The sequence below is a fragment of the Bolinopsis microptera genome, chromosome 10, assembly GCF_026151205.1.
Source record: "Bolinopsis microptera isolate Bmic1 chromosome 10, MBARI_Bmic_1.0, whole genome shotgun sequence".
Classification (NCBI taxonomy): Eukaryota; Metazoa; Ctenophora; class Tentaculata; order Lobata; family Bolinopsidae; genus Bolinopsis; species Bolinopsis microptera.
Window position 1 is genome coordinate 11515077 of NC_087081.1, and position 26825 is coordinate 11541901.

The 26825-nt window shown below is 37.3% G+C and overlaps 3 protein-coding genes across 11 annotated transcripts; all 3 read left to right on the forward strand.

The window, feature by feature from the left end:
* LOC134822355 (basic salivary proline-rich protein 3-like) lies at positions 1–5749 on the forward strand. 8 transcript variants are annotated; one of them, XM_063833377.1, is made up of 10 exons: positions 1–158; positions 278–403; positions 633–812; positions 1094–1200; positions 1375–1486; positions 2630–2803; positions 3065–3151; positions 3537–3728; positions 4106–4477; positions 4890–5749. In XM_063833377.1, the coding sequence occupies exons 1-10, from the start codon at positions 17–19 to the stop codon at positions 5024–5026; spliced, it is 1629 nt and encodes a 542-aa protein (XP_063689447.1). In that variant the 5' UTR covers positions 1–16; the 3' UTR covers positions 5027–5749. The 8 variants fall into 8 exon arrangements, with proteins under 8 accessions (XP_063689447.1, XP_063689450.1, XP_063689448.1 ...); XM_063833380.1 differs by having other exon boundaries at positions 3576–3728; XM_063833378.1 differs by having other exon boundaries at positions 278–382.
* Positions 5750–6064: 315 nt separating this feature from the next.
* Positions 6065–12720, forward strand: LOC134822356 (signal recognition particle subunit SRP54-like). The gene is made up of 8 exons (XM_063833386.1): positions 6065–6148; positions 6375–6466; positions 6645–6834; positions 7088–7212; positions 7345–7495; positions 11246–11857; positions 12133–12307; positions 12445–12720. The coding sequence occupies exons 3-8, from the start codon at positions 6667–6669 to the stop codon at positions 12555–12557; spliced, it is 1344 nt and encodes a 447-aa protein (XP_063689456.1). The 5' UTR covers positions 6065–6148; positions 6375–6466; positions 6645–6666; the 3' UTR covers positions 12558–12720.
* Positions 12721–19946: 7226 nt separating this feature from the next.
* LOC134822037 (uncharacterized) lies at positions 19947–26790 on the forward strand. Of its 2 annotated transcripts, none has more exons than XM_063832876.1 (6): positions 19947–20153; positions 23220–23340; positions 25127–25357; positions 25575–25647; positions 25880–25963; positions 26405–26790. In XM_063832876.1, exons 1-6 carry the CDS (start codon positions 20120–20122, stop codon positions 26549–26551), a joined length of 690 nt encoding a protein of 229 aa, XP_063688946.1. In that variant the 5' UTR covers positions 19947–20119; the 3' UTR covers positions 26552–26790. The 2 variants fall into 2 exon arrangements, with proteins under 2 accessions (XP_063688946.1, XP_063688945.1); XM_063832875.1 differs by lacking the exon at positions 19947–20153 and adding an exon at positions 21051–21354 and having other exon boundaries at positions 26405–26654.
* Positions 26791–26825: the final 35 nt, after the last annotated feature.

Here is a 26825-nt window from a genome sequence, read left to right on the forward strand (position 1 = left end):
CAGCAAAATTAGACCCATGAGTACCATGGCATTTCCACCCCAAAGACCTCCTCTACAGAGTGTTGGTCCAAGGGGTGAGATTACACAGAGCACAATTCAGAAGATGCTTGATGAAAATCATCAACTCATCATGACAATTGTCGACTATCAGAGCAAAGGTATGTTTAAGAGAGTTAAGAATAATCTAAATTATAGTTGTAAATTGATTCACCATGAGTTTTAACAATCTACAATTTTATCAAATTAACTACTATCATTTTACTACCATTTTTCACAGGTCAGTCTGAAGAGTGCTCAAAGTACCAAGGCATGCTACATCGCAATCTCGTTTATCTTGCAACAATAGCTGATTCAAACAACCAAGCTGTTCAAGGACAAGGGGGTTTGTCTATTCTCTATAAAAGTATAAATGTGATGACTGATGACTCATTTTAACTTTTAAAACCAATCAAAGTTTCAAGTTTTCACCAAACTTTTGGACAGATTTTTGACCAATCGTTTCACCAATTGCGATGAGCATACATCTAGGTTAATCAACCTTCGCTTCAGTTTGTATACTTTTTAATAGTAAAAGACATATCAGAACTTACTATACAATAAAATAAACCATCAATAAAGTGAACAATATCAAGGTGGCGGTATGGACTATGGACCTAGAGGCCCCCCACCCCCTCATCCAAACGAGCAGCCCAGCAGCACAGTGCCACATCACCCCAACCAATTCCACGAACAGTTCCGGCAGTTTGGTCCCCAGTACAGAGGTTATAGCCCACACTATCCTCCTGGCTACATGCCTTCTGGTGGCTTTAAAGGTTAACACATTTTACTTGTAGTGTCTTTCAAGGGTTTTCTAATTAATTTATATCAAGTTCTCATAATGAATAATCTTATATTTGTTTTTTTATTACATAAATTCCAGATACCTCTACTCCAATACTTACTTTGTACATGATACGTTATCGTTAACAACAATAAAAACCTCCACACTTAGAGCAGTTTGTCTTTGAGAAAAAAACGTACATTCCTTCAGCATTCCAATCACAACTTTCACCAGTATATTGATTATTAATATCACACCTTAATATCACACCAGGTGGTCCACCAGGACAGCCCTACCCTGCAGGACACCCACAGTTCTCTCAAGCGCCTCCACAAGTGCAGATGCAACTACAACAGCAAGCTCAAATCATGCAAATGAGGGTAAGAAAGGGCAAGTGAGGGCATGAATTTGTTATCACCATGAACAGAAAATATCCTCAGATTAGTGGTTTTATCACTAAACTACTGCTACAAATGACTAACTTGCCATATTAATTATAACAGCGTTATGACTTGTCTTCCAGTGCATCAAGGTAAATCAAACTCTCCTTTCAGCAACAAGCAATGTACAACCAGCAGAAGATGTACCCCGGAGGATACCCTGGAAGCGGTGGACAGCCAGGAGGTTACCCCCCTCAGTATAGACCTGGAGCTCCTCAACAATCTGGTTTGTTGATAATTTCAGTGAAAGATCTATATAGATCTAATACTTCTAATACTTCTAATGCCGAAAAAATAGTGTTGGAGTTAAAACTTACTTCATTGTTTGACTGCCCCCTGGCCTAAGGGTCTGTCTTAAGCATAGTAGTTATTTTGGCAGTATCCAAGTAGCCCAACACGTGTTCGCAAACAGGTGTTTTCGAACAGGGTTAGGGTTAAGGTTAGGGTTAGGGTAAGGGTTAGGCCCGGTTAGCTGGACAGTATGTGACACATCACGTGACACATCATGTGACACATCACGTGACGCATCATGTGATGCGTTAGATACCGTTTAGTAAGCCCCTCAGACCACATCACGTAATAAAATACGCGATGCAATGTATTATCCTTAGAAGTCGGTAGGAAACACGTTACGGTATGACGTCATGCTACTTTCTGGAAGAAATTTGGTTAATAAAAAAATCCTGGAGGGGGATTATTTAAAACATATAAGTGATACGAAAAGATAATAATAATCATAATAATTCACCTCTGAAACATTTTGATCATTTTAATCATTCTTTTAATTCGAAATTGTGTGCTTCTTCCGGTCCTGGACCGGAGAAACTATTTAAAATTAAAGATTAGAATCAAAACGATGGATCAAGAATAATAATAAATTTAAATTTAATAATACTGCTTTTAAGATAAAACTTATACTCAGCAGTGTTTAAACTATTCATCCCACAAAATAACATGAATACTAAGGAAAGAAAAGTAACTCATGCTTGAAAATATAATAAATCGTCAATACTTAGTATTGAATACTACTGCCAGAAATTGTAATGATATATTATGTAAAGATAGAATAAAGGAATGTTGATTTGGAAACATATTCATGAGGTGTTTTTAGAGCTGGAGGGGAGGGAGAGTTGTTATCGTCATCATGGGTGTTTCCAAAGCTCATCTTGTTTCATTGAGAAAAATATGATAGAAACATGATTACTGTAATGTGTTTCCTACCGATCATTCAGAACAAACACTGCGTCACAAAACTCATCGGCCATCACGTGGCCTGGTGCCATTAAATTAGGAAAAATACTACAAAAGATCATAAATAGTCTAACGCGTCACGTGCTATCTAGCTATGGTCTAAACCCTCCGTATTCAGGAGGACCGAGCCAATATCCCCCGGGTTATTACCCTAGTGGGGCACCGCCCCCTGGTTCACACCACACCAACATGCCACCCTCCTCTCAACCAATGGGACCCCCTCAAAATTCCAGTCCTCAGACTAGCCAAGCTCCCCCAACCCCTAGCTCTGGTCCTACTCCGAACAATCCTGGTAATTTCGGCTGCCTTTGAGCTGATAAATAGATGACTCCTTTCAGTTGATAATTGCTATTTCAATTTTCTCAAAATTATTCGAACCTTGTCCTTCGAATTAAGCCATTTACATCTACCACATTCGGCAAAACCGATAAGCTACTTTTTCTGCCGGAATTATACTTTTTTTTGCTGGTTTCATAGAACTTTTTCATCGGACGATATCTCTAAATTCTTTTAACAATTACATTAACTAGTTAATTACCCAATTATTCGGTAGGTACACCACAGCAACCTCCCCAACAACCCGGGACTCCTAACTCTAATTCCCCCGGACAAAACCAGCAGCCTCCAAACAGTGGCCCAGGTTAGTAAGATTAAAGATATGTTGTTTATTTTAATCAAAATAATTTAACTAAACATGTCTAAATTATGAATCATTGCAACGTGCTACAATGTTGATCCGTTGTATAATGTTGAGATTCTATTGGCTTTTAAGTTAATTTAGTTATTTAAAGAAACACGCAGATCAGTAGTCTTCAGACTAAATACGTGAATCATTGGTGTAGGTTATCCAATATTTAGTTGTATCGTGACGTTGTATTTGTTTTTAAACGTCACATCAAATAGAATGGTTTTGACGGTAAAGCCATGCTCTCTAGACTTACTTCTTTTACTCCTTAAACTTGCTCCTTAGACTTACTTCTTAGACTTATTCCCTAGACTTGCTCCTTAGACTTACCTCTTACCAGGTCCAATGCCTCCTAACGTTAGCCACCCGTCCATGCCAGGAGGACCACACCCCGCAATGACACAGGGAGCTCCACACCCCCCTCACTCACAAAGTGGACCGCCTCCCCAGCAAGCTCCCGGACAAGGTGCACCTCCTCCCCACTCTCAGGTTCCTCATACTCCTAACATGCACCACCCTGGAATGCAGCCTGGTATGTTGTTTGATATTTAGTTCTATTACTGGACCATTATATTATTAATTTCCCATATAATTCGATCTGTTAACAGCTGTAAAGGTTTTATTAGAGTGGGATTTAAACTTTTAAGCCATCAGTTGAAAGCAAGTAATCACACAAGTCACAACCAGCTATGTTCTAATCGTTATATAATAAATATTTGTTATATAAAAAAGTTTCAAATCAGATCAAATCAGCTTCCTCGTGTGATTCTAAATTTCACTCCAACCAAATTATGATCAACATGATTGATCATAATTATTATGATCAACATGATTGATCATAATGGATACTTAATATTTATCATAATAATCCATTTCCCAATACCCACTTATATACCCTAACAATCATAGGTCAGCACCCCAGCATCCCCACGAGCATGTCCGCTCTACCAGGACAACAACAACCTGCTCCTAACATCTCCATGGGTAACATGCCCCCCGGGGGACCAGGAATGCCCTCTAATCATCCCGGTATGCCTCCTGCTGGCATGCCTCCCATGACTCAGCAACAGTGGGCAATGCAGCAACAGGCTATGCAAGCTCAGGCTATGAGGAACATGCGACCTAAAGGACCGCAAGGGATGCCACCACAAGGAATGCCGCCACAAGGCATGCCACCACAAGGCAATATGCAACATCCCTCACAAGGCATGCAGAGTCCGATGAATGGGATGGGTTCGCCTCATACTGCTCACCCCACGGCTGGTGCCCCCAATACAACAGGTTCAGTGGTGTAAACTTATTAACTTCTATAATGTATGTACTTATACTCATTTTATTCAGGAGAAGTACTGACTGTTGGTGACTGACGGACTTGTAAACATTACTGACTGACACGATTGTGGTTTACAAAATGAGAAAGGTAGTCGATCCACAGTCTGGATATCAAGTTGATAACTTGAACTTTTATCATTTCAACATGACCGACAAGAAACCAGAAAAAACAAACAAATTTTGAACAAAACAGTTAATTTCGTCTTCAAAAGACGCGATGCTCTTAGCAACATCGATATGTCGTAACTGATCATAAGATCTTTAAAAAATACTTATCCGCATTCGCAAGTCACCGAACAATGTACTACTAATCAATTTAAATGTTCTACCTAATTCCTAAATTTCCCTATAATCCTTTCAGTGCCGATGCAACCCCCTGGATCAATCATGTCCGGTCCTACCTTGTCTGCAGCGGAGCCGATGGTCGAAATAAAACAGGAGAACCTTAAATTACCGTCAGAGCTTGGTTCTGGAATTGACAATGAAGACAATTCATAGTTCTTAAATTTATCATGCAATATTCATGTTTAATTAAAATGGATCTCCAATATTTCTGTATCTTTTCGCTGCTTTATCCACGGCGGGACTGATTTATTTATTTTATTGAGTTTTTCAAAGGCTTAACAGATTTTAGATTTAACGCCTGGTTCAACTTTTTTCCAGACATTTTTCTAACTCGACAGCTTTTGAAACTAGAGTCCAAAAAGATCGCTCAGTGATTGTTATATTATTTTCAAGCCTTTTCCAACCTGGCTTGAGTTTTTCAAATTATAAATGGAACTTTAAGAAAACATTTGCTGCACGTTTGGAAGATAAATAATACATAGAATCACAACGCTTGCTGTATTTGAAAGCTGAAATTTTATTTCATGAGCCTAAAAGTTTGATGAAAATCTACGATCACTGACATGCTTCTATAAAATTTGCCACCTATTTTGTCCTGGAATGTTCAGTCGATTTTTTAAATTATTTAAGTTCATTACTTAAGATATGCTGAACAGTTTCCACCTGCCTTTTCAAATTATTTCATTTTTAATTGAATACATTTTCAGAATGTCGTTATCATTTAAAAACAAAACACTCAATATTCATCTGATTTGACGTTCAAAGTTTCCTAAACTCCGAAAAGCTTTAAATCTTGATTCAAGTATATGACACCACAATATATACTCTGGTACATTAAAGATATAAAGAATTTCGGAAGCTTTGTAAAAACAAACATGTTATTATAATGATAATCATATTTACACCTAGATGCAATTTATTCTTATTTTAAGATATAAAATAGTTTTATTACTTACTTACTTTACGTAATGAAGATTGTGATTGAATCGAGTAATATGACAGCCATGATAATTTCCATACCAAATTCCGGTCACCCCATGATCATGATTTGAAACTAAAATCGAACTGATTCATTTTCGACTATCTGTGTAGTGTGTTGTACTCTCACATTGATTATAATATAATAATATCAAATAAAAGTAAACTAAATAAAGAATCCTAAACTCCCTAAACTCTAAATGTTATCGCTGTAGGTAGCATGGTGTTAGCTGACTTGGGAGGCGTATTACCAAAGCTCTACACACTCTTAGTAACGCAACTGTTATCAATGAAGATGTAAGTTGTTTTTCTGCCTGTATATTTACACGAAATGTACATGGATATGATCTCAATCGATCGATGTTTTAGTAAAGCTTTTGAGATCTTTTTGTTTCTTTTTTATTGTGTGATGAATTTTCAGTTAGGCATTGGATCAATATTGCCCGTTCAGCACCAAGCTTTTTACAATAATAGATTAATTCAGAAAATTTACTCTTTTTATTAACAAATTATTTTTGACCAGGTTCTCTCGGCACTCCTGAAAGAGATATGCGGGGCTCTCTTGGAGTCAGATGTGAACGTTCAGCTGGTTAAGCGACTCAGGGACAATGTCAAGTATATAAGCATCTGAAGAATTTGTTTATCCTTTTAAATATTTGTGCTGAACAGTCAGCTATTTGGCTAGTGTTTGTTTGACAAACTTCAAACATCTTATTAAACACTTTTATCACTGTTAAAGCAAAGATTTCTGAAATTGTTAATACTTGAGATTAGGAACGATTTTATATCCTAGGTCTGTCATAGATTTCGAAGAGATGGCAGGAGGACTGAACAAGCGTGTCATAATTAAACGGGCAGTGTTCACCGAGCTGTGTAAACTCGTGGATCCAGGTGTGAAACCCTGGAATCCTGTAAAGGGTAAACAGAATATCATTATGTTCGTTGGGTTGCAGGGGTCTGGTAAAACAACTACTTGTACCAAAGTAAGTTCTTTAAGAGGGAGTTGGTTTATTAAAATTCATAAAGTTTATTCAATCTTTACATTCACTATTCTGTTAAAATTAAATATAAGCCAACTTAACAATATATATTCAATTCTATTCCGACAGTTTTCGAGAAGAATTTTGGTTATAAGTGTTTCAACGAAAGTCTGCCTACATGATATATTTATATATTACATTATATTCTATATTAAATTGTTACTGAACAGATAATTTACTATCTACTTATCTACAGTTGGCTTATCATTACCAAAGAAGAGGTTGGAAAGTGTCGTTAGTGTGTGCGGACACATTTCGAGCTGGCGCGTTCGACCAAGTCAAACAGAATTGTGTCAAAGCAAGAATACCTTTTTATGGAAGGTAAGATCGATAGTTACCCTGAAACTCTGAAATATTTCCTTGATTTTTTAAACAAATTCTTAGAACCACGTTTTTAATCTTTTTTAAGTGATGTTATTTGTTAACAGATGACCCTTAACACAACAATTTCAGTTATACAGAATCAGATCCTGTTGTTATAGCGCAAGATGGAGTCGAGAAATTTAAAGCTGAGAATTTCGATATCATCATAATCGACACCAGTGGAAGACATAAACAAGAAGACAGCTTGTTTGAGGAGATGTTGCAGCTACAAAATGCCACGGTAAACATTGTTGTCTTTGGCCACTGCCCCAAATGTCGTGAGGAGGTGTTCTAGCAAATGTGTGGGCGAAATTGCGATTATGTCGCTTTATGTCGCGCGAGGTTTATTTCTCAGAATTGTGGGTATGTCGCTTTTATTCGGATCCATAAATAACGAAAAGTTACTTGCGTGCGCGTATTTTTATATAGTTCTATAGACTTACTATATAGTAAATCTGCTGAGCCCCTCGTAGCACAGTGGCTAAGGCCGATCGAGTTAACTAGCTCATCCCTGTTCGAGCCTCGTCAGAGGTAATTTTTTTGGCATTTATTGATTACTTTACTACAATTATCAGCAGAGCACCTTAGTAATACACTTTATCAGATAAATTATAGTGTTCGGACTTCAGCTAGAGAAGACTTGCCTTCAAGGTTTTGTCCGGGGAAGGCCTCGTTCACACTGGAATTTGTCAAATGGTAAACGGAGTTATCTGTTAATGTTTTTTTGTTTATGGTTAGAATTTAGAATGGAATCAATGTGATGAGGATCCAGAGTTAATTACCTGCTAGGATTAATAAGTCAGTTCTACAGTTGAAGAGATTTTTTTTTCAACCTTTAAATGAAGAAATCGGCTCGGAACTTTATTCCTAGATTCATCACTTTCAGTTAGTAACTACGGTGTTCCATGGAACCAGTTTAAGCAGCGGATCAATTCAAAACATTCACGTCCCACATTCTTAAATCTACATCCTTCACCAAAACCAGTTTGACCACTTAACTTTCCATTGTCACCTACCTATGTCACCTATGTTGAGATTCGTTAAGCTTTAACAGGGCCATCACATTGTGTGACCACCCCACAGAGAGGAGATCTCTCTGTCATTCCTCCAGCAAAGCAGCGAGTTTGAGTTCTGAGGAGTGTAGCCCCTGAAGCAGATGGGCGGTGTATCCGGAAGAGATAGCAGGAACTGGGTGATAGCATGAACTGGGTGAGCATGAACTGGGTGAGCTGCTAATTTCAATATGAGAGGCGAGAGCCTGTAGCCAGGAACAGTACCTTGAGGTTTCGACCGTAACCGGACCATTTTTACCGTTACCGGACCATATCATCTTCATCTTGTGGCATGGTTCCTAAGCATGATAGTAATACATATGCACTATGGCAGTATCTAGTATATCCTGAGCGGTGGAGATCTATCATTGTATTGGTGAAACTTCTCTCAATAAAGCACTGTTCGTTACCTGTTTATTAAAGGTATTTCCAATCAATATCATGGGTGAAAATTCCAGCCTATATCTATTTTGCAGGAACCATAAACAATAATCAATATGCATACAATACAAGGCCTTCTCCAGGTAGTCTTCTCCTGACAGTATTATTTATGTAAACTCGCGCACGACCTACCTTTTTGCGCATAACCATAGTTTTGAAAAGCGACATACCCACACTTTGAGAAGAAAAACATCTACTGAATGTCGTAATCAAACTCACATATCTGTATGGGACGACGACATTTTTGTATTAAAAACAATCTTAAGAGCATTTAGCGCACGAGTTATCCCGCCCGCGCGGGCTGCGCGCGTCTGGCCCACATTATGCGCGCAGCCTAAATATAAGTGTCGTGTCTGAAATCTGTTGATGCGATCTCGGATGAACCTGAGTAAATCGACCTATCGTTCACTGAATTACATGTGGGAGGTGACATGATAGCAGACAGCACATTCCTTATATTGCCTTAAGACTAAACCCAAGAAACTAGAATGAGAAACCTAACGAGCGATGTTTCTTTCAAGATAGAAATTCCGATCGATCTACAGCAGGGTGTCATAATTATTGGCGCGTAGACAATTTTGCCTAAAATTTTAGCTTACCCAAGCTTTTAGAAACGATCATTACTTGACTTCTGAGGGTAAGTTTCTTATGGAGTCTCGATCATTCGAGAGATAATCCTTTATACTACAGTTCAGTTTAAAAACGAAGTCCGAAAGAAGTTAAATTTCGTCGATAATCACGACGAAAGAGAAAATTTGGATTATTGGACTTGAAGCCTTCGGCTGCTTTCCCTGAATTCCGGGATGAGTCCGCCTAACTATATTTTATTGCGTCAGTTAGAGGAGAAAGAGAGCTTTTATAAAATCTATAGTTTTCTGTATGTTTCGCTATCGCCTGAAAAGCTGTGCACTTCAGTCAATAATTCTGACACCCTGCTGTATGAGGTTCTCAGAATTTAGAATGAAAAATTCAAGATCGAACTGCATCAGTGCTTACCATACTTAGCCGTTAAATATGCTTCAAGTAATGTTACTAAAGTCAATCGATAAATTTATACCAACAGCGGTCTTTAAAGACAACAATCATCCTGAAAATATAGATCATTTTATTCATTTATGAGCCTTCAAGCCTTGTTTCTTTGAGTGAACAAAATCGCATATTAACGCAATATCAAACAAACAAAAAACTTTGGTCCGATTTAATCATCGAGTTGCTAATGAAAATCACCTTACTCATTACTGCAGCAGCCGTAAATTCAGTTTATTTTGAATTGAACATGTTCAGATAACCTTTATATCGATTATCCTAGGGTGGAACATAAATGCTAATTGCTAATTGCTAAGCGTTTTGGGACTCAGTCTTTAAATGTTATTTGAAAAATTTTCTTGTTAACAACGGAAGAAATACTTATCGAATTAACGGCTTTGAATTGTAAGCATTGTTACCTATTACTTAGGACTCAGGACTGAAACTTTGACTTTATCGTCATAGATTAAACAATTTTCTTGGAAAAATCTCTGGTGTAAACGTGACGCTTATCGGATTCCAAGATTAAATTAAAGTCAGGAAAACCTTCAAATGTAGTGGAATAGGCGTGAATTTTAAAATGAAAATTCTCTCGAAGCTAGATAATATGCAAAACCCAACACATAGATAAGGTGGAAAGATCTGGAACTGTGAAGAATAAATGATATCGAAGCGTGAATCGAGGAGATATGTAGGATTCCGTCAATCTGAAAAAGAGAGGAAGCTACAGACTCACCAATGCCTTTGACGTTACCACAGACAGGATCAAATCCGCCCCTGCCCATCATGCCCTGACTACTGGACACTCCATTTCCTGGAACAACATAGAAGTCCTCAAATCCCTCACATCACGCTCCCAACTTGAACTGACAGAACACGCCACTATACAGATACGACAACCTTCCATTAATAGAACTGACCGTGCCCCTAAATGTAGCTCACTCTGGGACCCCATCCTTCCTAAGACTGCTTCATCCCTTAAAGTTAAGTAGAGTCCATCCGGCATTTCCATTGTATTAAGGCAAGAGTGTAAGATAATTCGTTGTTAAACAAACCTCTCTAAAGTGAGTTAATCTCCTATCTCATACTGCTAAGCGAGTGAAATATTAGTGTCTACAAATCTTTACAATTTCATATCCTTTAGAGAATGTTCTTGTCTCCGATCAATATATTTTCATACATTAGTGGGAGTGAATACAAATTTTACAGTCTAAGTTTGCTCAATGACATAATTCGTCGGGCTAAACTTATCGAACTTCTGAAGTAAATTAAACTGCTTTGAAGATAAAGTTTTGTGAAACTGCAAAATCGATTCAGTGAAAAATCCCAATATTTAGTAAATACACAGGACACACATAATAATTTTGAGGGGGTCTGTAGTCCCCCGCATAGTATGTTTGTGTTTCACTGATTTTTAAACTGAAGATGTAAATACTGTATATTAACACTTCTTTACGTTACGTATTTTTCAGGAACCAGATCAAATTATCTTCGTGATGGATGCCAGTATTGGGCAGGCTTGTGAACTTCAAGCGCGGGCCTTCAAGGAGACTGTGGATATTGGAGCTGTGATAGTCACCAAACTGGACGGTCACGCTAAGGGTGGTGGAGCCCTGTCAGCCATCGCCGTCACCAAATCACCTATCATTTTCATCGGAACTGGCGAGCACATTGACGACTTGGAGGCGTTCAAGACTCGGCCCTTCATCAGTAAACTGCTAGGAATGGGAGATATAGAGGGGCTCATCGACAAAGTTAACGAACTGAAGCTAGAGGACAGCGAGGAACTTATAGGGAAACTAAAACAGGGACAGTTCACGTTGAGAGACATGTACGAACAACTTCAGAACATCCAGAAAATGGGACCATTTAATCAGATCATTGGCATGTTGCCAGGATTTGGCCAGGATTTCCTTCCCAAAGGATCAGAAGGGGAATCGTCGGCCAAGTTGAAAAGGATGATGACCATTATGGACAGTATGAACGACAACGAGCTCGATCATTTGCAGGGACAGAAGCTGTTTTCGAAGGAGCACAGTAGAATTAACAGAGTGGCTAGAGGGAGTGGGGTTTCTAGAGGAGAGGTAATCTAATATTCTATAATTGACTAATTGCTTAGGTGATTGATTTGATCTTAGTTTATAACTTATAAGAATCAAAATGACTATAAATTATCTAACCACTGCACTGATGTAAAGCCCTTATTTTTAATTATTGAATAGAATCAATAAGAATCAAATTATTAAAAATCATCTAATCGTTGACTTAAATTGTAGAGCCCTTTCTTTTAATTATTCATTCAATGAAAAATGGTGTGGTGAGGTCGACAACTGTATTCATTTAGTAATTATAATTTCAGGTTAACGAACTGTTAACGCAATACGGTAAGTTCTGTCAAGTTGTCAAGAAGATGGGTGGTATCAAGGGACTGTTCAAGGGAGGCGACTTCAACAAGAACGTAAATCCAAGTCAGATGGCCAAACTTAACCAACAGATGGCTAAGATGATCGACCCCAGAGTACTGCAGCAAATGGGTGAGAAAATACAGTAATTATTGATGAGCGTGTACACTGTCATATCAAAGCACTGGCGAACTTGTTACGTGCTCCTGTGATTATAACTGGATAATAAAAAACCCAATTAAGACAAATTAATAATCTCCCTATTTCAGGCGGTATGAATGGACTGCAGAGCATGATGAAGCAGTTCCAAGAGAATGGTGGTATGGGAATGGGAGGGGGTGGTGGTGGTGGTGGTGGTGGTGGTGGACCTAAGAGAAGGTGATCACATTTCATCACCAACTTTTTAATTTAACTTTAATTGTTTATTGGGGTGTAAAATAAGTTGATGGCACTTAATGACTTGGGAGAAAGCATTGCTCTTTATTTTGATAAGGGAAGTTTTCCAGAACCTTAAACTAGAAATTAATCCTCCGCCTACAGTTTTTGTGATAACTTTTAACTTAAGATTTGTTAAAACTGTACAAATTTGGAAACGTTTGGCAATTGTGTGCCCTGATAGGCGTGTCCTACTTAGATCTATCATTAGTTAATTATTTCGTTGTTGTTATCGTCAGTGTTGTATTAGAAATGAAACGCTGAGATTAACGGACTAAAATTGTTTACGTTAAATTATATCGAAACTGAAAATTCGTTTATCTTCGTGTTTCATTTTTATATCGCCGCTACTAGAAGTCGAACACTTTGAACTGTGCAATCCTCCAGACGAATATTATTAGTGCTGTATTAAAAAGTTTAAAAGTTTTATAAATCTGTAGAATTCACAATTTTAAATTTTGAATGACAACAACTTCTTCCGGAGAATAATAAATACGGGTATTATGTCTCGAAGAATTTTGTAATTGACGCAAAACGATGTTGCGGGGAACTGTAGTCGAAAATCTAGTCCTGTTAAACATCTGTGGTGTATTTGACCCAATCAAGCTAAGGTCATTCAGTGTTTTGATCTTCATTAAGTCAACAAAATTTAATTAACGAAATACAAACAGCCACAAAAACCTTCCGAGGAATGATAAATAATAAGATTTCCTTAAAGTTAATCAAAAATTTTAAATTTTCAAAACCCGTGTTAGTTATTTAATTCATAATAAATGTGTAATACAGCACTGATTGTCAAGTCTTTTGTGTTTAATTTTAGGCAGTAGTAGTAAGTTGTTAAAGTAGCTTGCAAAATAGTAATTTAAGGGGTTTTACTTAAGAAAATGATTTGATGATTTGATCCCGATATGATGCTCTGATTTATATATAGTGGGAAACCCAATCAACTTTGACCAGATAAGTGATAAGCGATAATAGATTGGTTGGTATCATAATTGCTATTAAGTATAATCACCGCTCTTACCCCGTATCTTAAAACCCTACAAGTTGACATTATTTGTGCGGTGGTGCGAGTTTTCGTTTTTAGATATGTTACTGTTGAGATATGTTTGAAATATTTGCAATGGTACAAAAAGAAATCGTGTACATTTGTTATTTGAAATTATTATCCGGCAGACACAAGCGTCCACCAAAATTACAGCCACCGCTAAAATTAAAAAATGCCAGTGACCCCCGCCTAATAATGCCAATCACTGATAACAACGCCGGCCGTCCGTACGTTAGTACAAACAATTCACAGAGCCTGGGAATGAAGCCAACGTTCGACATGAGTTCACATCAAAAGCCATATTATAGCTGTCGAGTGATAATGACCAATAATAAGACAGTATTATAAATATAGCACAATTGGACAAGTCTGCACTTTTACTGTGACGTATATAATATGTGTCACATGTGGGACTTCGGGGCATGTTCCACTTGCTGGCACGCATGTTAAGATTTCTCCTGTACCTTTGGTCCTTTCTTGTTGTACTTCAGCTACCGGGCCGCTTTACCTTTACTTTAGGTCATTTCTTGTTGTATTTCAGTTACCGTGCCGTTGTTAATATTGTCTTGCTCAAATCTGGCCTGGTCTGAAAAATAGCGAATATTCCAAACCTTCGTCAGATTACCGCAATGTTTTAGCTCACAGGTCGCTATCACCATTTAAAGTGATACCAAATTAAGTTTTAACGTTTTATATTATCGTACTATGTACGGGGTAACACAGCATGCATCACGAGGTCGGTTATATCTGTGGCTGTGTCTCATCAACTATTTAAACTATTTTAAACTGACCATGTTATTTAGGATGCTAGGCAGAGACATACAGTCTAAAACAAATTCAACCTGTGGCTTTATAAATCTTACATAACCAAGCTATTATGTCTCTGACTGAGTATGTATGTCCGATTATATTGATTACGTTTTCGGGTTAATTATAACCACTGTATGGCAACTTCAGGTCTCGCAACAAAACCTACAAGATCACAGTATCAATAGATGATCTAACATACTACTCCATACTTATGAGATACCCTCCTCTAGTACCAGTGAAATATGGCAAATCCTTATCAAGCCCCTACTTATCTCTATCGGTATTTAAATATATAGTGCTAGTTACCGATATGTGAATGTGAAGAATTGTGGGAGTCGTGGTCTTATCTGGGTTAGACGCTGTCAACAACTCGTACATGCCATTTGTGGGAATCTGAGATGTGCGGTTTTGTTTCACTTTCTCAGAGCGTCAACCCTTTTTTGTGTGTGTATCCTAGTTTCTCTGTCCCAATCTGGGAATCTGAAATGTGTTGTTTTGTTTCACATTTCACAGAGCGTCAACCCTTGTTTGTGCGTGTAGACCTACTTAGTACTTTCACTGTACCAATATTTTTGGTTTGAGTCTCAGATGTGTGTTATTAATGGCATTAATAATAACACAGATCTGAGACTCAAACATTAATAATGCTGGCATTTGATTTAATTCATTCTGTGTGATGTGTCCAATAATAACTTGTCCTTCTATAATTTGTTAGTTATTCCAAGTTACTAAGTTGACCTGAAAATCATTATTTTAAAGTCAAAAGTCTATTTCTGCTCTTCTTCGTAGTATTGTCAATAAGTTAGATGTGCGCCGTGCGGCATGCTCCTGGTATTCCTCCTAATTTCTGAAAAACTGCGGATTGCGGATACATTCTTTAACTTTAACCCGCTCACACAGCGATTCCGTTTTGCACGTACAAAATTCAGAAGCCGCCATCAAACTTAACCTTAGAACTACCAACACATTTTTACAGAATCAAGTTTAGACAAAAGGATAGAAAGGTATTTAAAATGTAAATCCTTGCAAGACTTTTGTAACACCATGTACGTATACTTCTTATCAATATCAGGTCTACTCAAACTATTTATAAGTTTCGTTTTTCGCTGGGGACGAAATGAGAGTCTCCCCTCACTGTAAAACAAAATACATCAAGTATTGTCGACATTTCGGTTGCAATTGCATGCCTTCGTCATAGACGAAACATTGAGATGACTCTTTACATAGTTGCAACACATAATTGTTAAATTATCTCTTCTCAAAATTCCCTACTCTATACTCAAAATTCCCTACTCTATACTCAAAATTCCCACCGGAAAGTTTCAATCATTATCAATAGCCTACAACTAAAATACTGTCATTTGTCATGTTGTTTGCCACTGTCACTGCCTGCGTTCCAGCTGTATTAAGAAGCGTCTGTAATTAGGAATGCAGTATGTTTACAACGCTATAATAGAATCTTTACCAGTTGCTAATATTGTAACACCTAATAATTATATATAATTCCAAAAGTAATTTTTCTTATTAGGACGGAAACGGATGTTTGATATTTCGAGAAAACATTTACATATGGTATTTATTTCTAGCCGTATTTTTCGGTAGACTTTGATTTTGTAATAATTTTTGTCGCATCGCATTTTTTATCGTATTGGCATTGCTGAAGATTGATAGTAATAGGGTTTTGTTATTTCTGTCATAATGATAGTGAGCATATTTCTATTCAGTCACATAGTAATTTGTATTTGGTAATACCAAGACGTATGAGAGGTCCTTACTCATCAAAATGTTGCCAAATATATTGATTACCTTATATCATATATTTTCTGACAAGTCATATTTGGACTAATCTGATCGTTGGTATCGAGAGCTTCAGATAAAAATGATTACTTTTTTAACTGTCTGGGAACTGATTGGGCACATCATACCAGGGCTGATAAGTCACATGATATACTGTGTTATGCAAAGTAATGATCACTTTAACCGTACTGTCAAGTTAACTCTTACTTTAACATTCACCACGTCACCATGTCATGACAGTAATTTACATAAGTTTCGATAGAATTAATGGGCGCAGCAACTTAGCATAGTTCTTATATCATACTATGGATGTTTTTACGCAGTATTACTTAAGCTATGCAGTATTATCCCTTTTTGCATTCCTTACATTCCGTACTGTGACCAGTAGATCCCAATTTACCAAGCTCATCTTAAAAGTGTCGTCTAAAAAGTCAGTAACAAAAGTGTGTCATATTCACAACGGTGTGTTGAAGGTGAGAGATCATCTACTACTAGTGCATACAAAATTTCAAGTGCATACAAAATTTTAAGACATCAAGATACGTTTGTAAGTTTCATGCGATAGAATAACATACTTAAAACAAAATTTTCCGGGAAAAAACGGATTTTCCGTTAATATTGAATAGATTGTGATACTGATACTTGATAGTTGTAAATTAAAAATAAAGCTGAATTACACTGTTGTAATTGCACTATATTGCGTCAACAACAGTGTTGTTGACGCAATTCAGCTTTAATTTATAACTACACTAGTCATTTGGAATTAGAAAAATAGCGTGTAGTGAAATCTATCTAACCGCGTGAAATATGCCACGATTAACATTGTTTATTCATATATATATATGAACCTGTCGATTATGGTATAAATACCATAATCGACAGGTTATAATTCATTTTTCAACTTAAAGGTAAGTTTTAACACGCGGTTTAGGGCAAAACGGTGATCTGAACTATCAACGACAATAATATCGCGATGGCACTGCAGCTGGTCTCTGGGGCTGGTCCGATCCTGACTGTAGAAGTAAAAAATACATACTTGATCTTTCTTGAAGTTGAAGAGTGCCATCGAAAATTGTGATTTTTACAATTTTGGATCTTTCGTACGTTTACAGAGTGCACTAGAAAATCACGATATCATATCATGTATCATCAATAGTGCACTAGCAATAGCATCTTGCGATACACGTATTGACTTATTGATATTTTGTGTATAATTAGAGAGTGCACCTGTGTGTATATAGCTTTAAAGCTCCACATCACGACTGTATTTGGTCTACCAAGAAATTACCAACCAATATAAGATATCGTCAGTAAGCACTTAGCCCCCCGCGTACACCAACAATCAACATGGCCCTTTGTCAAGAACATCTTCCTGTTCACTGCATGTATACACGAACATCTCAACCTCTGTAATTATAAACGATCATTGTCGGACATCACGGCACATTGTTTTGTTTAACGTTTTATATCGAGGCACTTTGGGGGCTCTTTATATACTCACAGAGGAGGGGGGGACTCACAGACTGTCATTGTCTTGTCTTCCCTCTATCAGTATCAGTAGATGAGCTTTTATCTTGACATGTATAGTAACCGACATGGTCCTTTAGTGATGGACCTACTGTAGGTACTTTATACTGTAGGTACTTTCTACTGTAGGTACTTTATACTGTAGGTATACTTTATACTGCAGGTACTTTATACTGTAGGTACTTTATACTGTAGGTACTTTATACTGTAGGCACTTTATACTGTAGGCACTTTATACTGTAGGTACTTTATACTGTAGGCACTTTATACTGTAGGTACTTTATACTGTAGGCACTCTATACTGTAGGTACTTTATACTGTAGGTACTTTATACTGTAGGTACTTTATACTCAGGAAGGGGCGTGATGATGTTGTACGGGTACATTTTAATAGTCTGCGTAATCCGGATATAACATTTACACTTTACAGCAAAGTATTAATAATTATGATTTACACCAGCGTCCAGCTTATATAATTTCATGCAAATGTAAGTTAACTTGATTTCGGAAACGATATTTTTAATCGAATCGGAAAATTTGCGAAGTGTGAAAATTGACTCAGAATAAGGTAAGAAGTAACAAAATCATACTTTACCTTCCATTTTAAAACTTTGACTAGTGTTTGCTATTATAATTATGCTATTATGATAACCAAACACTAGTACTATAACAGCTCTAGTGAGGATTGACCCTTGGTGGTTTACTAACTTTTTGACGTCTTTAATCAGATTAAAATTTGAGTTTTCGTTTTAGAATGTTTTGATTGAATAATTATGTTTGTAAGTTAGTTGATTATGAATACGCTTAGCATTTCTGCACTGCTCGCCTTCCCACATAACATGTAATACTGCAAAAATTGATGGCTCTTGCCCTGAAGATTAAAATAAGCAAATTGCCCTAATTTCGTATTATTGTAAAAGTTGTCTTAATTTGTAATGTACCGGTCATAACACCTTTTCCTTTACATTCAACTTTTCCAACATTGCAACAGAAAAAGTCATGTTTAACTTATCAATATCTAACTTGCACGAATCATATATCAATCTAACGACGGTATCAGGTATGTGACGAATTATTTCCTAGTATTGCTGTTAAACTTAATTATTGCACCAATAATTCCGTTAGTAATGAACGGTACGTGAGCTTACTTAGTCACTTTCACCTCGATTTATCCTGCCAGCAGTATTCCCGGATACTAGATCTTCCGTTTAATCTGTATGATAAAACAAGCACAATTCGATCCGTGCAAACGATATAAGAAGATTCCAATGACATAACTTTAATGTTTTAAGTTTTAACCCACACTAGCTCCTTTTTATAAGTTAAAAGTCCTGCTGAATAATCAATATTCAAATGTTTTTTTACACGACCCCCCGGCTCCTCAAGTTTGTGCAGCTCTCTAGCAGTTCCCGGTAATTAATTATTGTAATTGAGTGCAACTTTAAACACTACACTGCGAGTGTTTTAAGTTATTAAATCTTCTTTAATGAGACTTTTGGAATTTGTTCTTTCCATGAGGTTTTCTGAACACAGTCAGTGTTATGTTACATTTACAACGTTCGAACTTTCAATTGTTGCTGCTATCTTTTATTCTCTAATCTTTACATTATAATGTAAGTTGACAACTTATAGAAACGACGTTGTTCCTGGTAAACGATTTACCTTTTAATTAAACCACTTTACGCTTCAGTAATTACTGATTACATGAGTTGGTAACTTACATGAGAAACTTTCTAGAATTCCAGAGTTTTCTTTCCCAGCCTCTTTCAGTCAGGTGCTCCGTCAATATTTATTATTTGTAACGATTTCTTGGAACATTAAATTCAAATTGCCATCCCTCCAATACTTTTACCACATGATAAATGCCGCCTCCAGACAACAGACAAGCGAAACATTATTTTAATTCCTATTGTCATTGTTGCAGTTTTGTAAAGTTGTCGCCCGTATAATAGAAGCTTCCAGATTCGTAGATTTTGTGGTTTTAGGACATTGAGCATATTTATTATTTGTCAGCTTGCATATATTTTAACTTTTAAGGCGGGTTTCTGTGTTGTTAAAGGTTTTGCGGTCATTTTGACGGACGCTTATAAGTAATTAGTGGGTATGGAACCCTAATTATAGCCTAATTATAACCCACTATATACACATCCCCACCAGGTTTGAAACATGAAAATGTGACCAGTAATCAGAGGATAGTCTTTACAAACCAACGCTGCTCCATTGCACATGGTTCAACAGTGATCACCAAGCACTTTCTCACTTACTCTCCGACCCTCTTTTGGTTAAACAAGCACCTTCTCTCACTGGCAAGCAGCCCGTAGTCTCATCATGCCACACCGAAGAAGATCCGAAATAATCAAAGGTAACACTATTTTAACATTGAAGTAATATTATTATTGAAGTAACATTATTACAAGTAGCACTTTATGTTTATAATATTTCTCTTGCATGTCATTACTAAACTTCGTGAGTCTGCAATATCATGTTAAGTCATTCCTAAAGATAAGCCAGCTACTAGCACAGCCAGCGCCTCCCACGGCAACTTTCATCTCGATCATTCTCCGAGCCTGTCAGACTGACAGATGTATATCTGGGTTCCGGTCCGGATCATGGCTCGGGAACTATCCACGTTGAGGTGATACATCTGCACATCATGTAAATATTCTTAGTCTCCACATTTCATGAAGATCCTGGAAAATAGACTATACGTTTTCTAAGTATTCAAAGTGTAAAGCTATATATATTATATAATGTACGGATCTCACGAGTGACAACCACCACACTTCCAACCAAACCGTACACCAAACTGTGGAGAGGACGTACATTAACAATGAAGCATTTCATCACTCTCCCACCCTCACTAACACTCATCCCAGAACACCACCACAAACAACCTCCCTTGCTCTGACATGTTCAAATTTACACCTTATGTTCGAGAAATACAGCCCAGCACCAAGTAGGTGTTGCTTCCTTTTATGCAGGTCCGTCAATCAACGTAACGAGCTCGTGTTTATGTCAGAGTTGCGACCTAAAAACACGTGCTCAACTAACTAGTCTCGCGGCGTCGTGAGGTCACTTTCAGTTGTCGTCTCTCTCCAGTCTTGTTACTTTTATACGAATATCAGAGTGCAGTGCAGTTATTATTCTGTGATTTTTGTTTCTGAGCTATTATAAAGGTTGCGACTTGCGAGGTGTCTTGTTGTGAGAGTTAACGTTTTCTATTTTACTGATCTACCATCCACGTTAAGGTTGAGGCCGGCGCATATCTTGTATTCTATATACGTTATCAGAACCCCTTGACAGTACTCCGTTGTATTTATTGTTACGTTTTGACACAGTCCATAGCACGAGAGCCATGCCTTTTATGAGACCTAAAGATGACGCTGTCTTCATCTCGCTCAACGATGGATACGACCCATTTGATGAGAAGGCCGGTTTCAACCGGGAACAAATTGAGCTGATTAGAGAGGATGACGAGTTACCTACCCGTGAGATGTGGTTAAGGAATAAAGAAAAGGATAAGCTGAAGATGGAGAGGGAGCGGAGACTACTGAGGGATCAACGTAAGTGAGATCAGAGAATTGTACTAGCCTGAAACCCCTACAAACTATGTCATATAGTTATACTTGTATGTCGTATGGGTGTATTCAGATGATGCTCAATTTCGTGTATAACATTACTATTATAACACTGTATAACATACAGTATAAGCATTGAATGCCTTGTCATAGTGCCAGGGGAAGTGTAGTATATGCTCGATAGGTCAATGCGCTATTCAAAAATGTTGAAATATTTCATAAGGTATTTTATAGTTATGCTAGTCGGTCGAAACAGTGTACTTGTGTTTCATAGTTTTGGATAATGTCTTTCTTTACTATCCTATTCCTGTCAATTCAGCGTACTATTTTTACGTCATTCGGTATTTCATCTTCGGTATTTCATCTTCCCACCCTTCCCACCCTTCCCCCACTCGCTTATGACATAATCCTCGATATAATCAATCTTAACCTACCTACATCTGGCACCTCTTACTCTTTATACTCCTTACAATGCTTCTACGATATCCTAATTCAGTTCTAGTTCAAGTTACCCACCAGAAACTCTTTAATATGGACGGCCCAACACGACCAACCACGTCTTCACATACAACATAAATTCAGACATTTCACTATTTCAGATATTTCACTATTTTCGACATTTCACTCATACCCCACAAGGTATTTGGGAGTGGCACAGCTTTTGACGTCTCCTATTTGAAATGGACAAGCGATACAAACAAATAACTGTGGTTAGAACGATTAAATATGTAATACGGACGACGTTTTCAAGGCTCTTGGCTGCTTTACAAATACCTTCAATACCTCTATTATTATTATGTTAGATCGGTTAGACTTAATGAGCAATGAGTAATGAGTAATGAAATCGCGTCAATAATATTATTCGACCGTACCATGAATACCAAATTTAAGTTAAAAGTATCATTTCAGTTGTAACAAACAATCTCAGTAAACTTCGAAACCCCAACAAGTGCCGAAACGTCGGCTGTAATGTATCTAATTACTCTAACCAACCTTATTTGTTCGTTTCACTTGTCCTTTCAAATGAGAGATGTCGAGAGGTTTGATTGTTGATCCTTCCAGACTTAATGTAACAAATGTTGAACTCGAGCATTTGGATCGAAATGAAATTTATTCTCTTATCCACGGAACTTAAAACATACTGTGACATGTATAACTTCAAGAAACATGATGGCAGAACCAGCTACACACAACCACGACACTTCACCCGTCACCACCATTAATACTCTCCCACAGTCTACCCACGCAACGACAGCGTTCCATAGCCCATCATACCAATACCGTGCGTGATTGAACAGTCCCTAAATATTACCTCGCCTGTCAGTCAAACACTACTCGCAACACTGTTATCCAGTACCTTTAATTAAACTGAGGGACAAGTTGTTAAACACTGCATCCAGCTACCTTCACTTGTCATACACTGCCAACTTCTAGCACTACAATATCAGAGTATTGCTGCCAACCAGCTTGGTATTATCTAAGTGTGATCTAAGTGTGATCATGAGAACGTTCACACTTATTTATCACACCCGTAACGTCTTAACTAGAGAGAGAAACTCCACCGCGGGAGTGAACAACGTGATGACTGATGATTTATCGCAATGTGTACAACGTTAAAATCAGGCCACCCCACTGGTCGGACGTTAGACGATTATTAAAATATTTTGTTTACAGGGTATATAGGTATATTTATAAGGCATCTCATCTGTACTTTATATATAACTAAAAACGTCTGCAGAGGCACTTGTTTTTAAAACAATATATTATTGTTGAGATATTATCAGTATCGTGTGTGTTATGATATTGTCATCTTACCATGACTCCAGTTTACACAGTGCATATTGCTTCAGAGGAGACAGAAGAGGTTTGTGTGCGGGTTTGTTTCTTTGTGCCACAGCTTCCTGATGCGGCTGTGTTCCGGAAATGGTTACCTAAACATCGTCACATTTTGTTTGGACATTTCGGATACTGGTGAGTGTTTTTTTTACGTGTTTAAATGTTGTTTTTATAATAATTTTGGGTTTTGAACAGCTTTTAAGATATTTTCTTTGATTAATTTAATATCATTAGCTGTTTCTCAATTACACTGTTTTATTTTGCTCCGAAATTTTGGCAGGTGGGAACAGTTCAACAAATACCGATAAACTGCGTTTTTTGCCCATAAATGGTCCTGAACATTTTTCATTCCACTTTTCGATTTAAATATTTGTGGAAGTGAATAGTATTTGACGTTGGCGGTAATAAAAAATAAGCCTGCTGACTGCAGAGTTATTTGGTAGGTAGACTCCAGCCCTAAGTTAAACAATTACGTAGTTGACAAGATTGGTGCACAATGTTGCATATTATTGCATATTATTGCACCAATCTTTAAAGGGCGTAGTGACTAGTCAAAACGCGCGTTGGCAAGGAGTTACGATGAAAGTTGCCATTGAGTAGTTTATAGCAGTGAAATGAGGGTCCTATTGGGGAAATAATTGGGGAAATTTGGCACACCTTATTTTTAAGCCCAAAGACCGACCGTTTTTTACCATGTACATTGCATTGTAAAACTACAAATCTACATTCTACATACATATCGAACTTACTTAATCTTTTATGATTTTGGCGAAACCTCAAGAAAAGAGATGATTTTGGAAGACCCAAAAAATCGGTTAAATAAAAACAAAATATCACAAAATATAGTCACTAAAGAGGATCGAATTTCGAAACTTTTAGAAATTAGAGCCCACAAAACCATTTTGACGCAATTTAAATTTTTTATCACAATCTACAAGTACAATCTAAATTTCTCATATCCCTCTATCCAGCTTTTTCTTGCTGTCTGAACACTAACTGCTCTAAACATAGAAACCGTTTTTAGTTTTATTCTGGGAAATCACGTAGTCTGATTCACAACTCGAGCTGTAAATTAGCTATCTCGCACGTGTTGAGTGTCACGACGTAACACAGTCAGTGTCAAATTATGTTAACCAAATATTGCCTAATATTGTCAGTCAGTGTTAGGTTATATCAGCCAAATATTGCCATTACTTAATTTCAACTCCACCCTCACTTATAAGGTTTAAGCTAATGGCTAAGAGTAAGCTCTTATCACTTAAATCATTTTCTTCACGTGAAACCTTGTGCTGGAAGATAAGCAGGATATAACAATAATGGATAAGCACGATGTTACGTAGATTAATATTTATCTTAAACTTATAAAGTTTAAATAAAGTTTAAACTTCATTTACACCCCGGATTCACTTATATGGAAGTTTAACTCAGCTTTTATATTTTAAATATAAAGTAAGAAGAATCAGTGCAGTGGGAAAATTCGATGTCTTCCTTAGAGTTATTATTTAAAAACAGCAATTATTCGCGATTATGTACATAAAATTCACTAAAAGGAAAATTATAAATATCTTTTAACACATGTTTAAGACATGGACCAATATTGGTTGAATTATCCTCATATTCTCACAAACGAGTCCTGGACAAATCTGATTTTAACAGGCTACGGCTACCTTCAACGTTGGGGGTCGTTCACATATTACGTAATCATTTTTTGGAACATTTTTACCCTCCCCCCCCCCCCCCCCCCTCCGTAATCAGTTTTACACATAGCTATTGTGTCAAAATTACACTAGTGTAATCATTTGGAAACTCCCCCCACCCCCCCCCCCCCCCCCTCAGCTGATTACGTAATAATAATATGTGAACGACCCCTTGTTATTTGTTCTAATTTTAATCCTTACATTTTTGACCTCCCCAATTTCAGGATCGTCGCCAGCTTAATAACAGCAGGAGCTGGAACCAGTTTAAAAACGAAATGCTCCCCAACAGAGCCCCTTGTCATGATAGCCTTCCTCATTCTCACCGCTATTATAGTCAGCTTAGGAAAGTTATTTGCCCCTGGAGGCTTCAAGAAGAACTTTGGTCCAACTATTGTCTCGTTTCTGATGATGTTTGCTACCGGACTAGCTTTACATCAGAAACCCCTTATCTGTGGGTAAGTTAAAGTTCAAGCTGAAACTATTAAAGGCCGGAATTCCACATTATTTAGCTTGCTTTCGTTTTCTATTTTTAGATTTATTTACTACTGACTTGATTGGTCCTGTCATCAAATTCTTCTATTATATAATATTATTACGGCCAGCATAATACTCAAACAAAATTCTAAATTACACCTCACAATTAGAAGCAATGTTAAAGGACATTATTTTCAGGTTTACGAGTAGCTCTAGGAGAATATCAATCCGCGAACAAGCCATGATGTGGGGAATAATGGTATCCTTACAGGTAATCAATTTATTTATTTATTAATTAATTAACGGTCTCCTTACAGATGCACTCAATTCATTTTTGCTTTTGAATCCTATATTCAATCAACGACGATTGTACCGAAAGCAAAGGTGAGTTTATGGCTTCTGCTAGTACAAAAAGATGTTTTTTCTTGATATCCTCGTTTATACGGTTCATTATAATCAACTTTTCTGATGCAAATGACTTTAATTCTAATGATAAACAACAGGTGGCAATCATGATCGGAACTATGCTGATGTATCTTCTCTGGCACCTGAAACACAAGGACGAGAAACGAGAGGCAGAACTGGCTGTAAGTATTTCTCTTCTTTCACTTTCACTTCAGTCACATTTAGGCCTTGGGGTCGTTCACATATTACGTTAAATCAGCCGAGGGGGGAGGGAGGTTTCGAAATGATTACGCTAGTGTAATTTTGACACAAAAGCTGTGTGTAAAACTGATTACGGAGAGGGGGGGTAAGAATTGTCCAAAAAGTGACCACGTAATATGTAAACTGTGAAGGACCCCATTGAAGAGAAAGTGAACCAGGAATCAGTATACACTATGTAGTATACACTATGTACACTATGTTATAGTATACACTATGTACACTATGTAGTATACACTATGTAGTGGTGGCTGTGGAGATTTGTTCCCAGCTCAATTGTATGTTAAATTTCCTGAACAGATCATTAAATTCCACTAAAGTTCAATAATTTCCTATGTAAAATGCTAACAGTAGAACTCCCACAGGGTTCACCTCACCTGAGTCGAAGTGAGAAGAGTGAAATGAACCACGAACCAGAATACGAATCAGACGAGGACAGTCTACAAGCCTCGCCTGCCAGCGTCAGATGGACCGCCAGACCTGCTGACAGTGACAGTGACCACTCTGTGTGACATTTCAGTGACAGGACAAATCACGTGACGTTACAAGACCAGTCACCTTGCATCACAGGAGATTATTTGTAGTCTTAGGAGTTATGGGATCACACTTCACAGTACATTTCATTAGGCTTTGTGAGACTGAGTGAAAAACTGCTTTGAGTGGAATTCCATGCCCCAATTTTGAGTGTCAATTAACTGCGATAAGTTATATTGAATCGAAGTGATGTGTCTGATGGTGGTCAATCATTAGATTTTTATTGTGAATTGTAATAGGCAACGTTACAGT

Coding starts and splice junctions, on each gene's coding strand:
- LOC134822355 (XM_063833377.1), top strand. CDS start 17: ATGAGTACCATGGCATTTCCACCCCAAAGACCTCCTCTACAGAGTGTT. Junction 404..632: donor TTTGTCTATTCTCTATAAAA/GTATAAATGTGA, acceptor AACAATATCAAG/GTGGCGGTATGGACTATGGA. Junction 3,152..3,536: donor GCCTCCAAACAGTGGCCCAG/GTTAGTAAGATT, acceptor ACCTCTTACCAG/GTCCAATGCCTCCTAACGTT.
- LOC134822037 (XM_063832875.1), top strand. CDS start 21,147: ATGCCTTTTATGAGACCTAAAGATGACGCTGTCTTCATCTCGCTCAAC. Junction 21,355..23,219: donor GAGACTACTGAGGGATCAAC/GTAAGTGAGATC, acceptor ATATTGCTTCAG/AGGAGACAGAAGAGGTTTGT. Junction 25,358..25,574: donor CAGAAACCCCTTATCTGTGG/GTAAGTTAAAGT, acceptor CATTATTTTCAG/GTTTACGAGTAGCTCTAGGA.
- LOC134822356 (XM_063833386.1), top strand. CDS start 6,667: ATGGCAGGAGGACTGAACAAGCGTGTCATAATTAAACGGGCAGTGTTC. Junction 7,496..11,245: donor TGCAGCTACAAAATGCCACG/GTAAACATTGTT, acceptor CGTATTTTTCAG/GAACCAGATCAAATTATCTT. Junction 11,858..12,132: donor GTGGGGTTTCTAGAGGAGAG/GTAATCTAATAT, acceptor TTATAATTTCAG/GTTAACGAACTGTTAACGCA.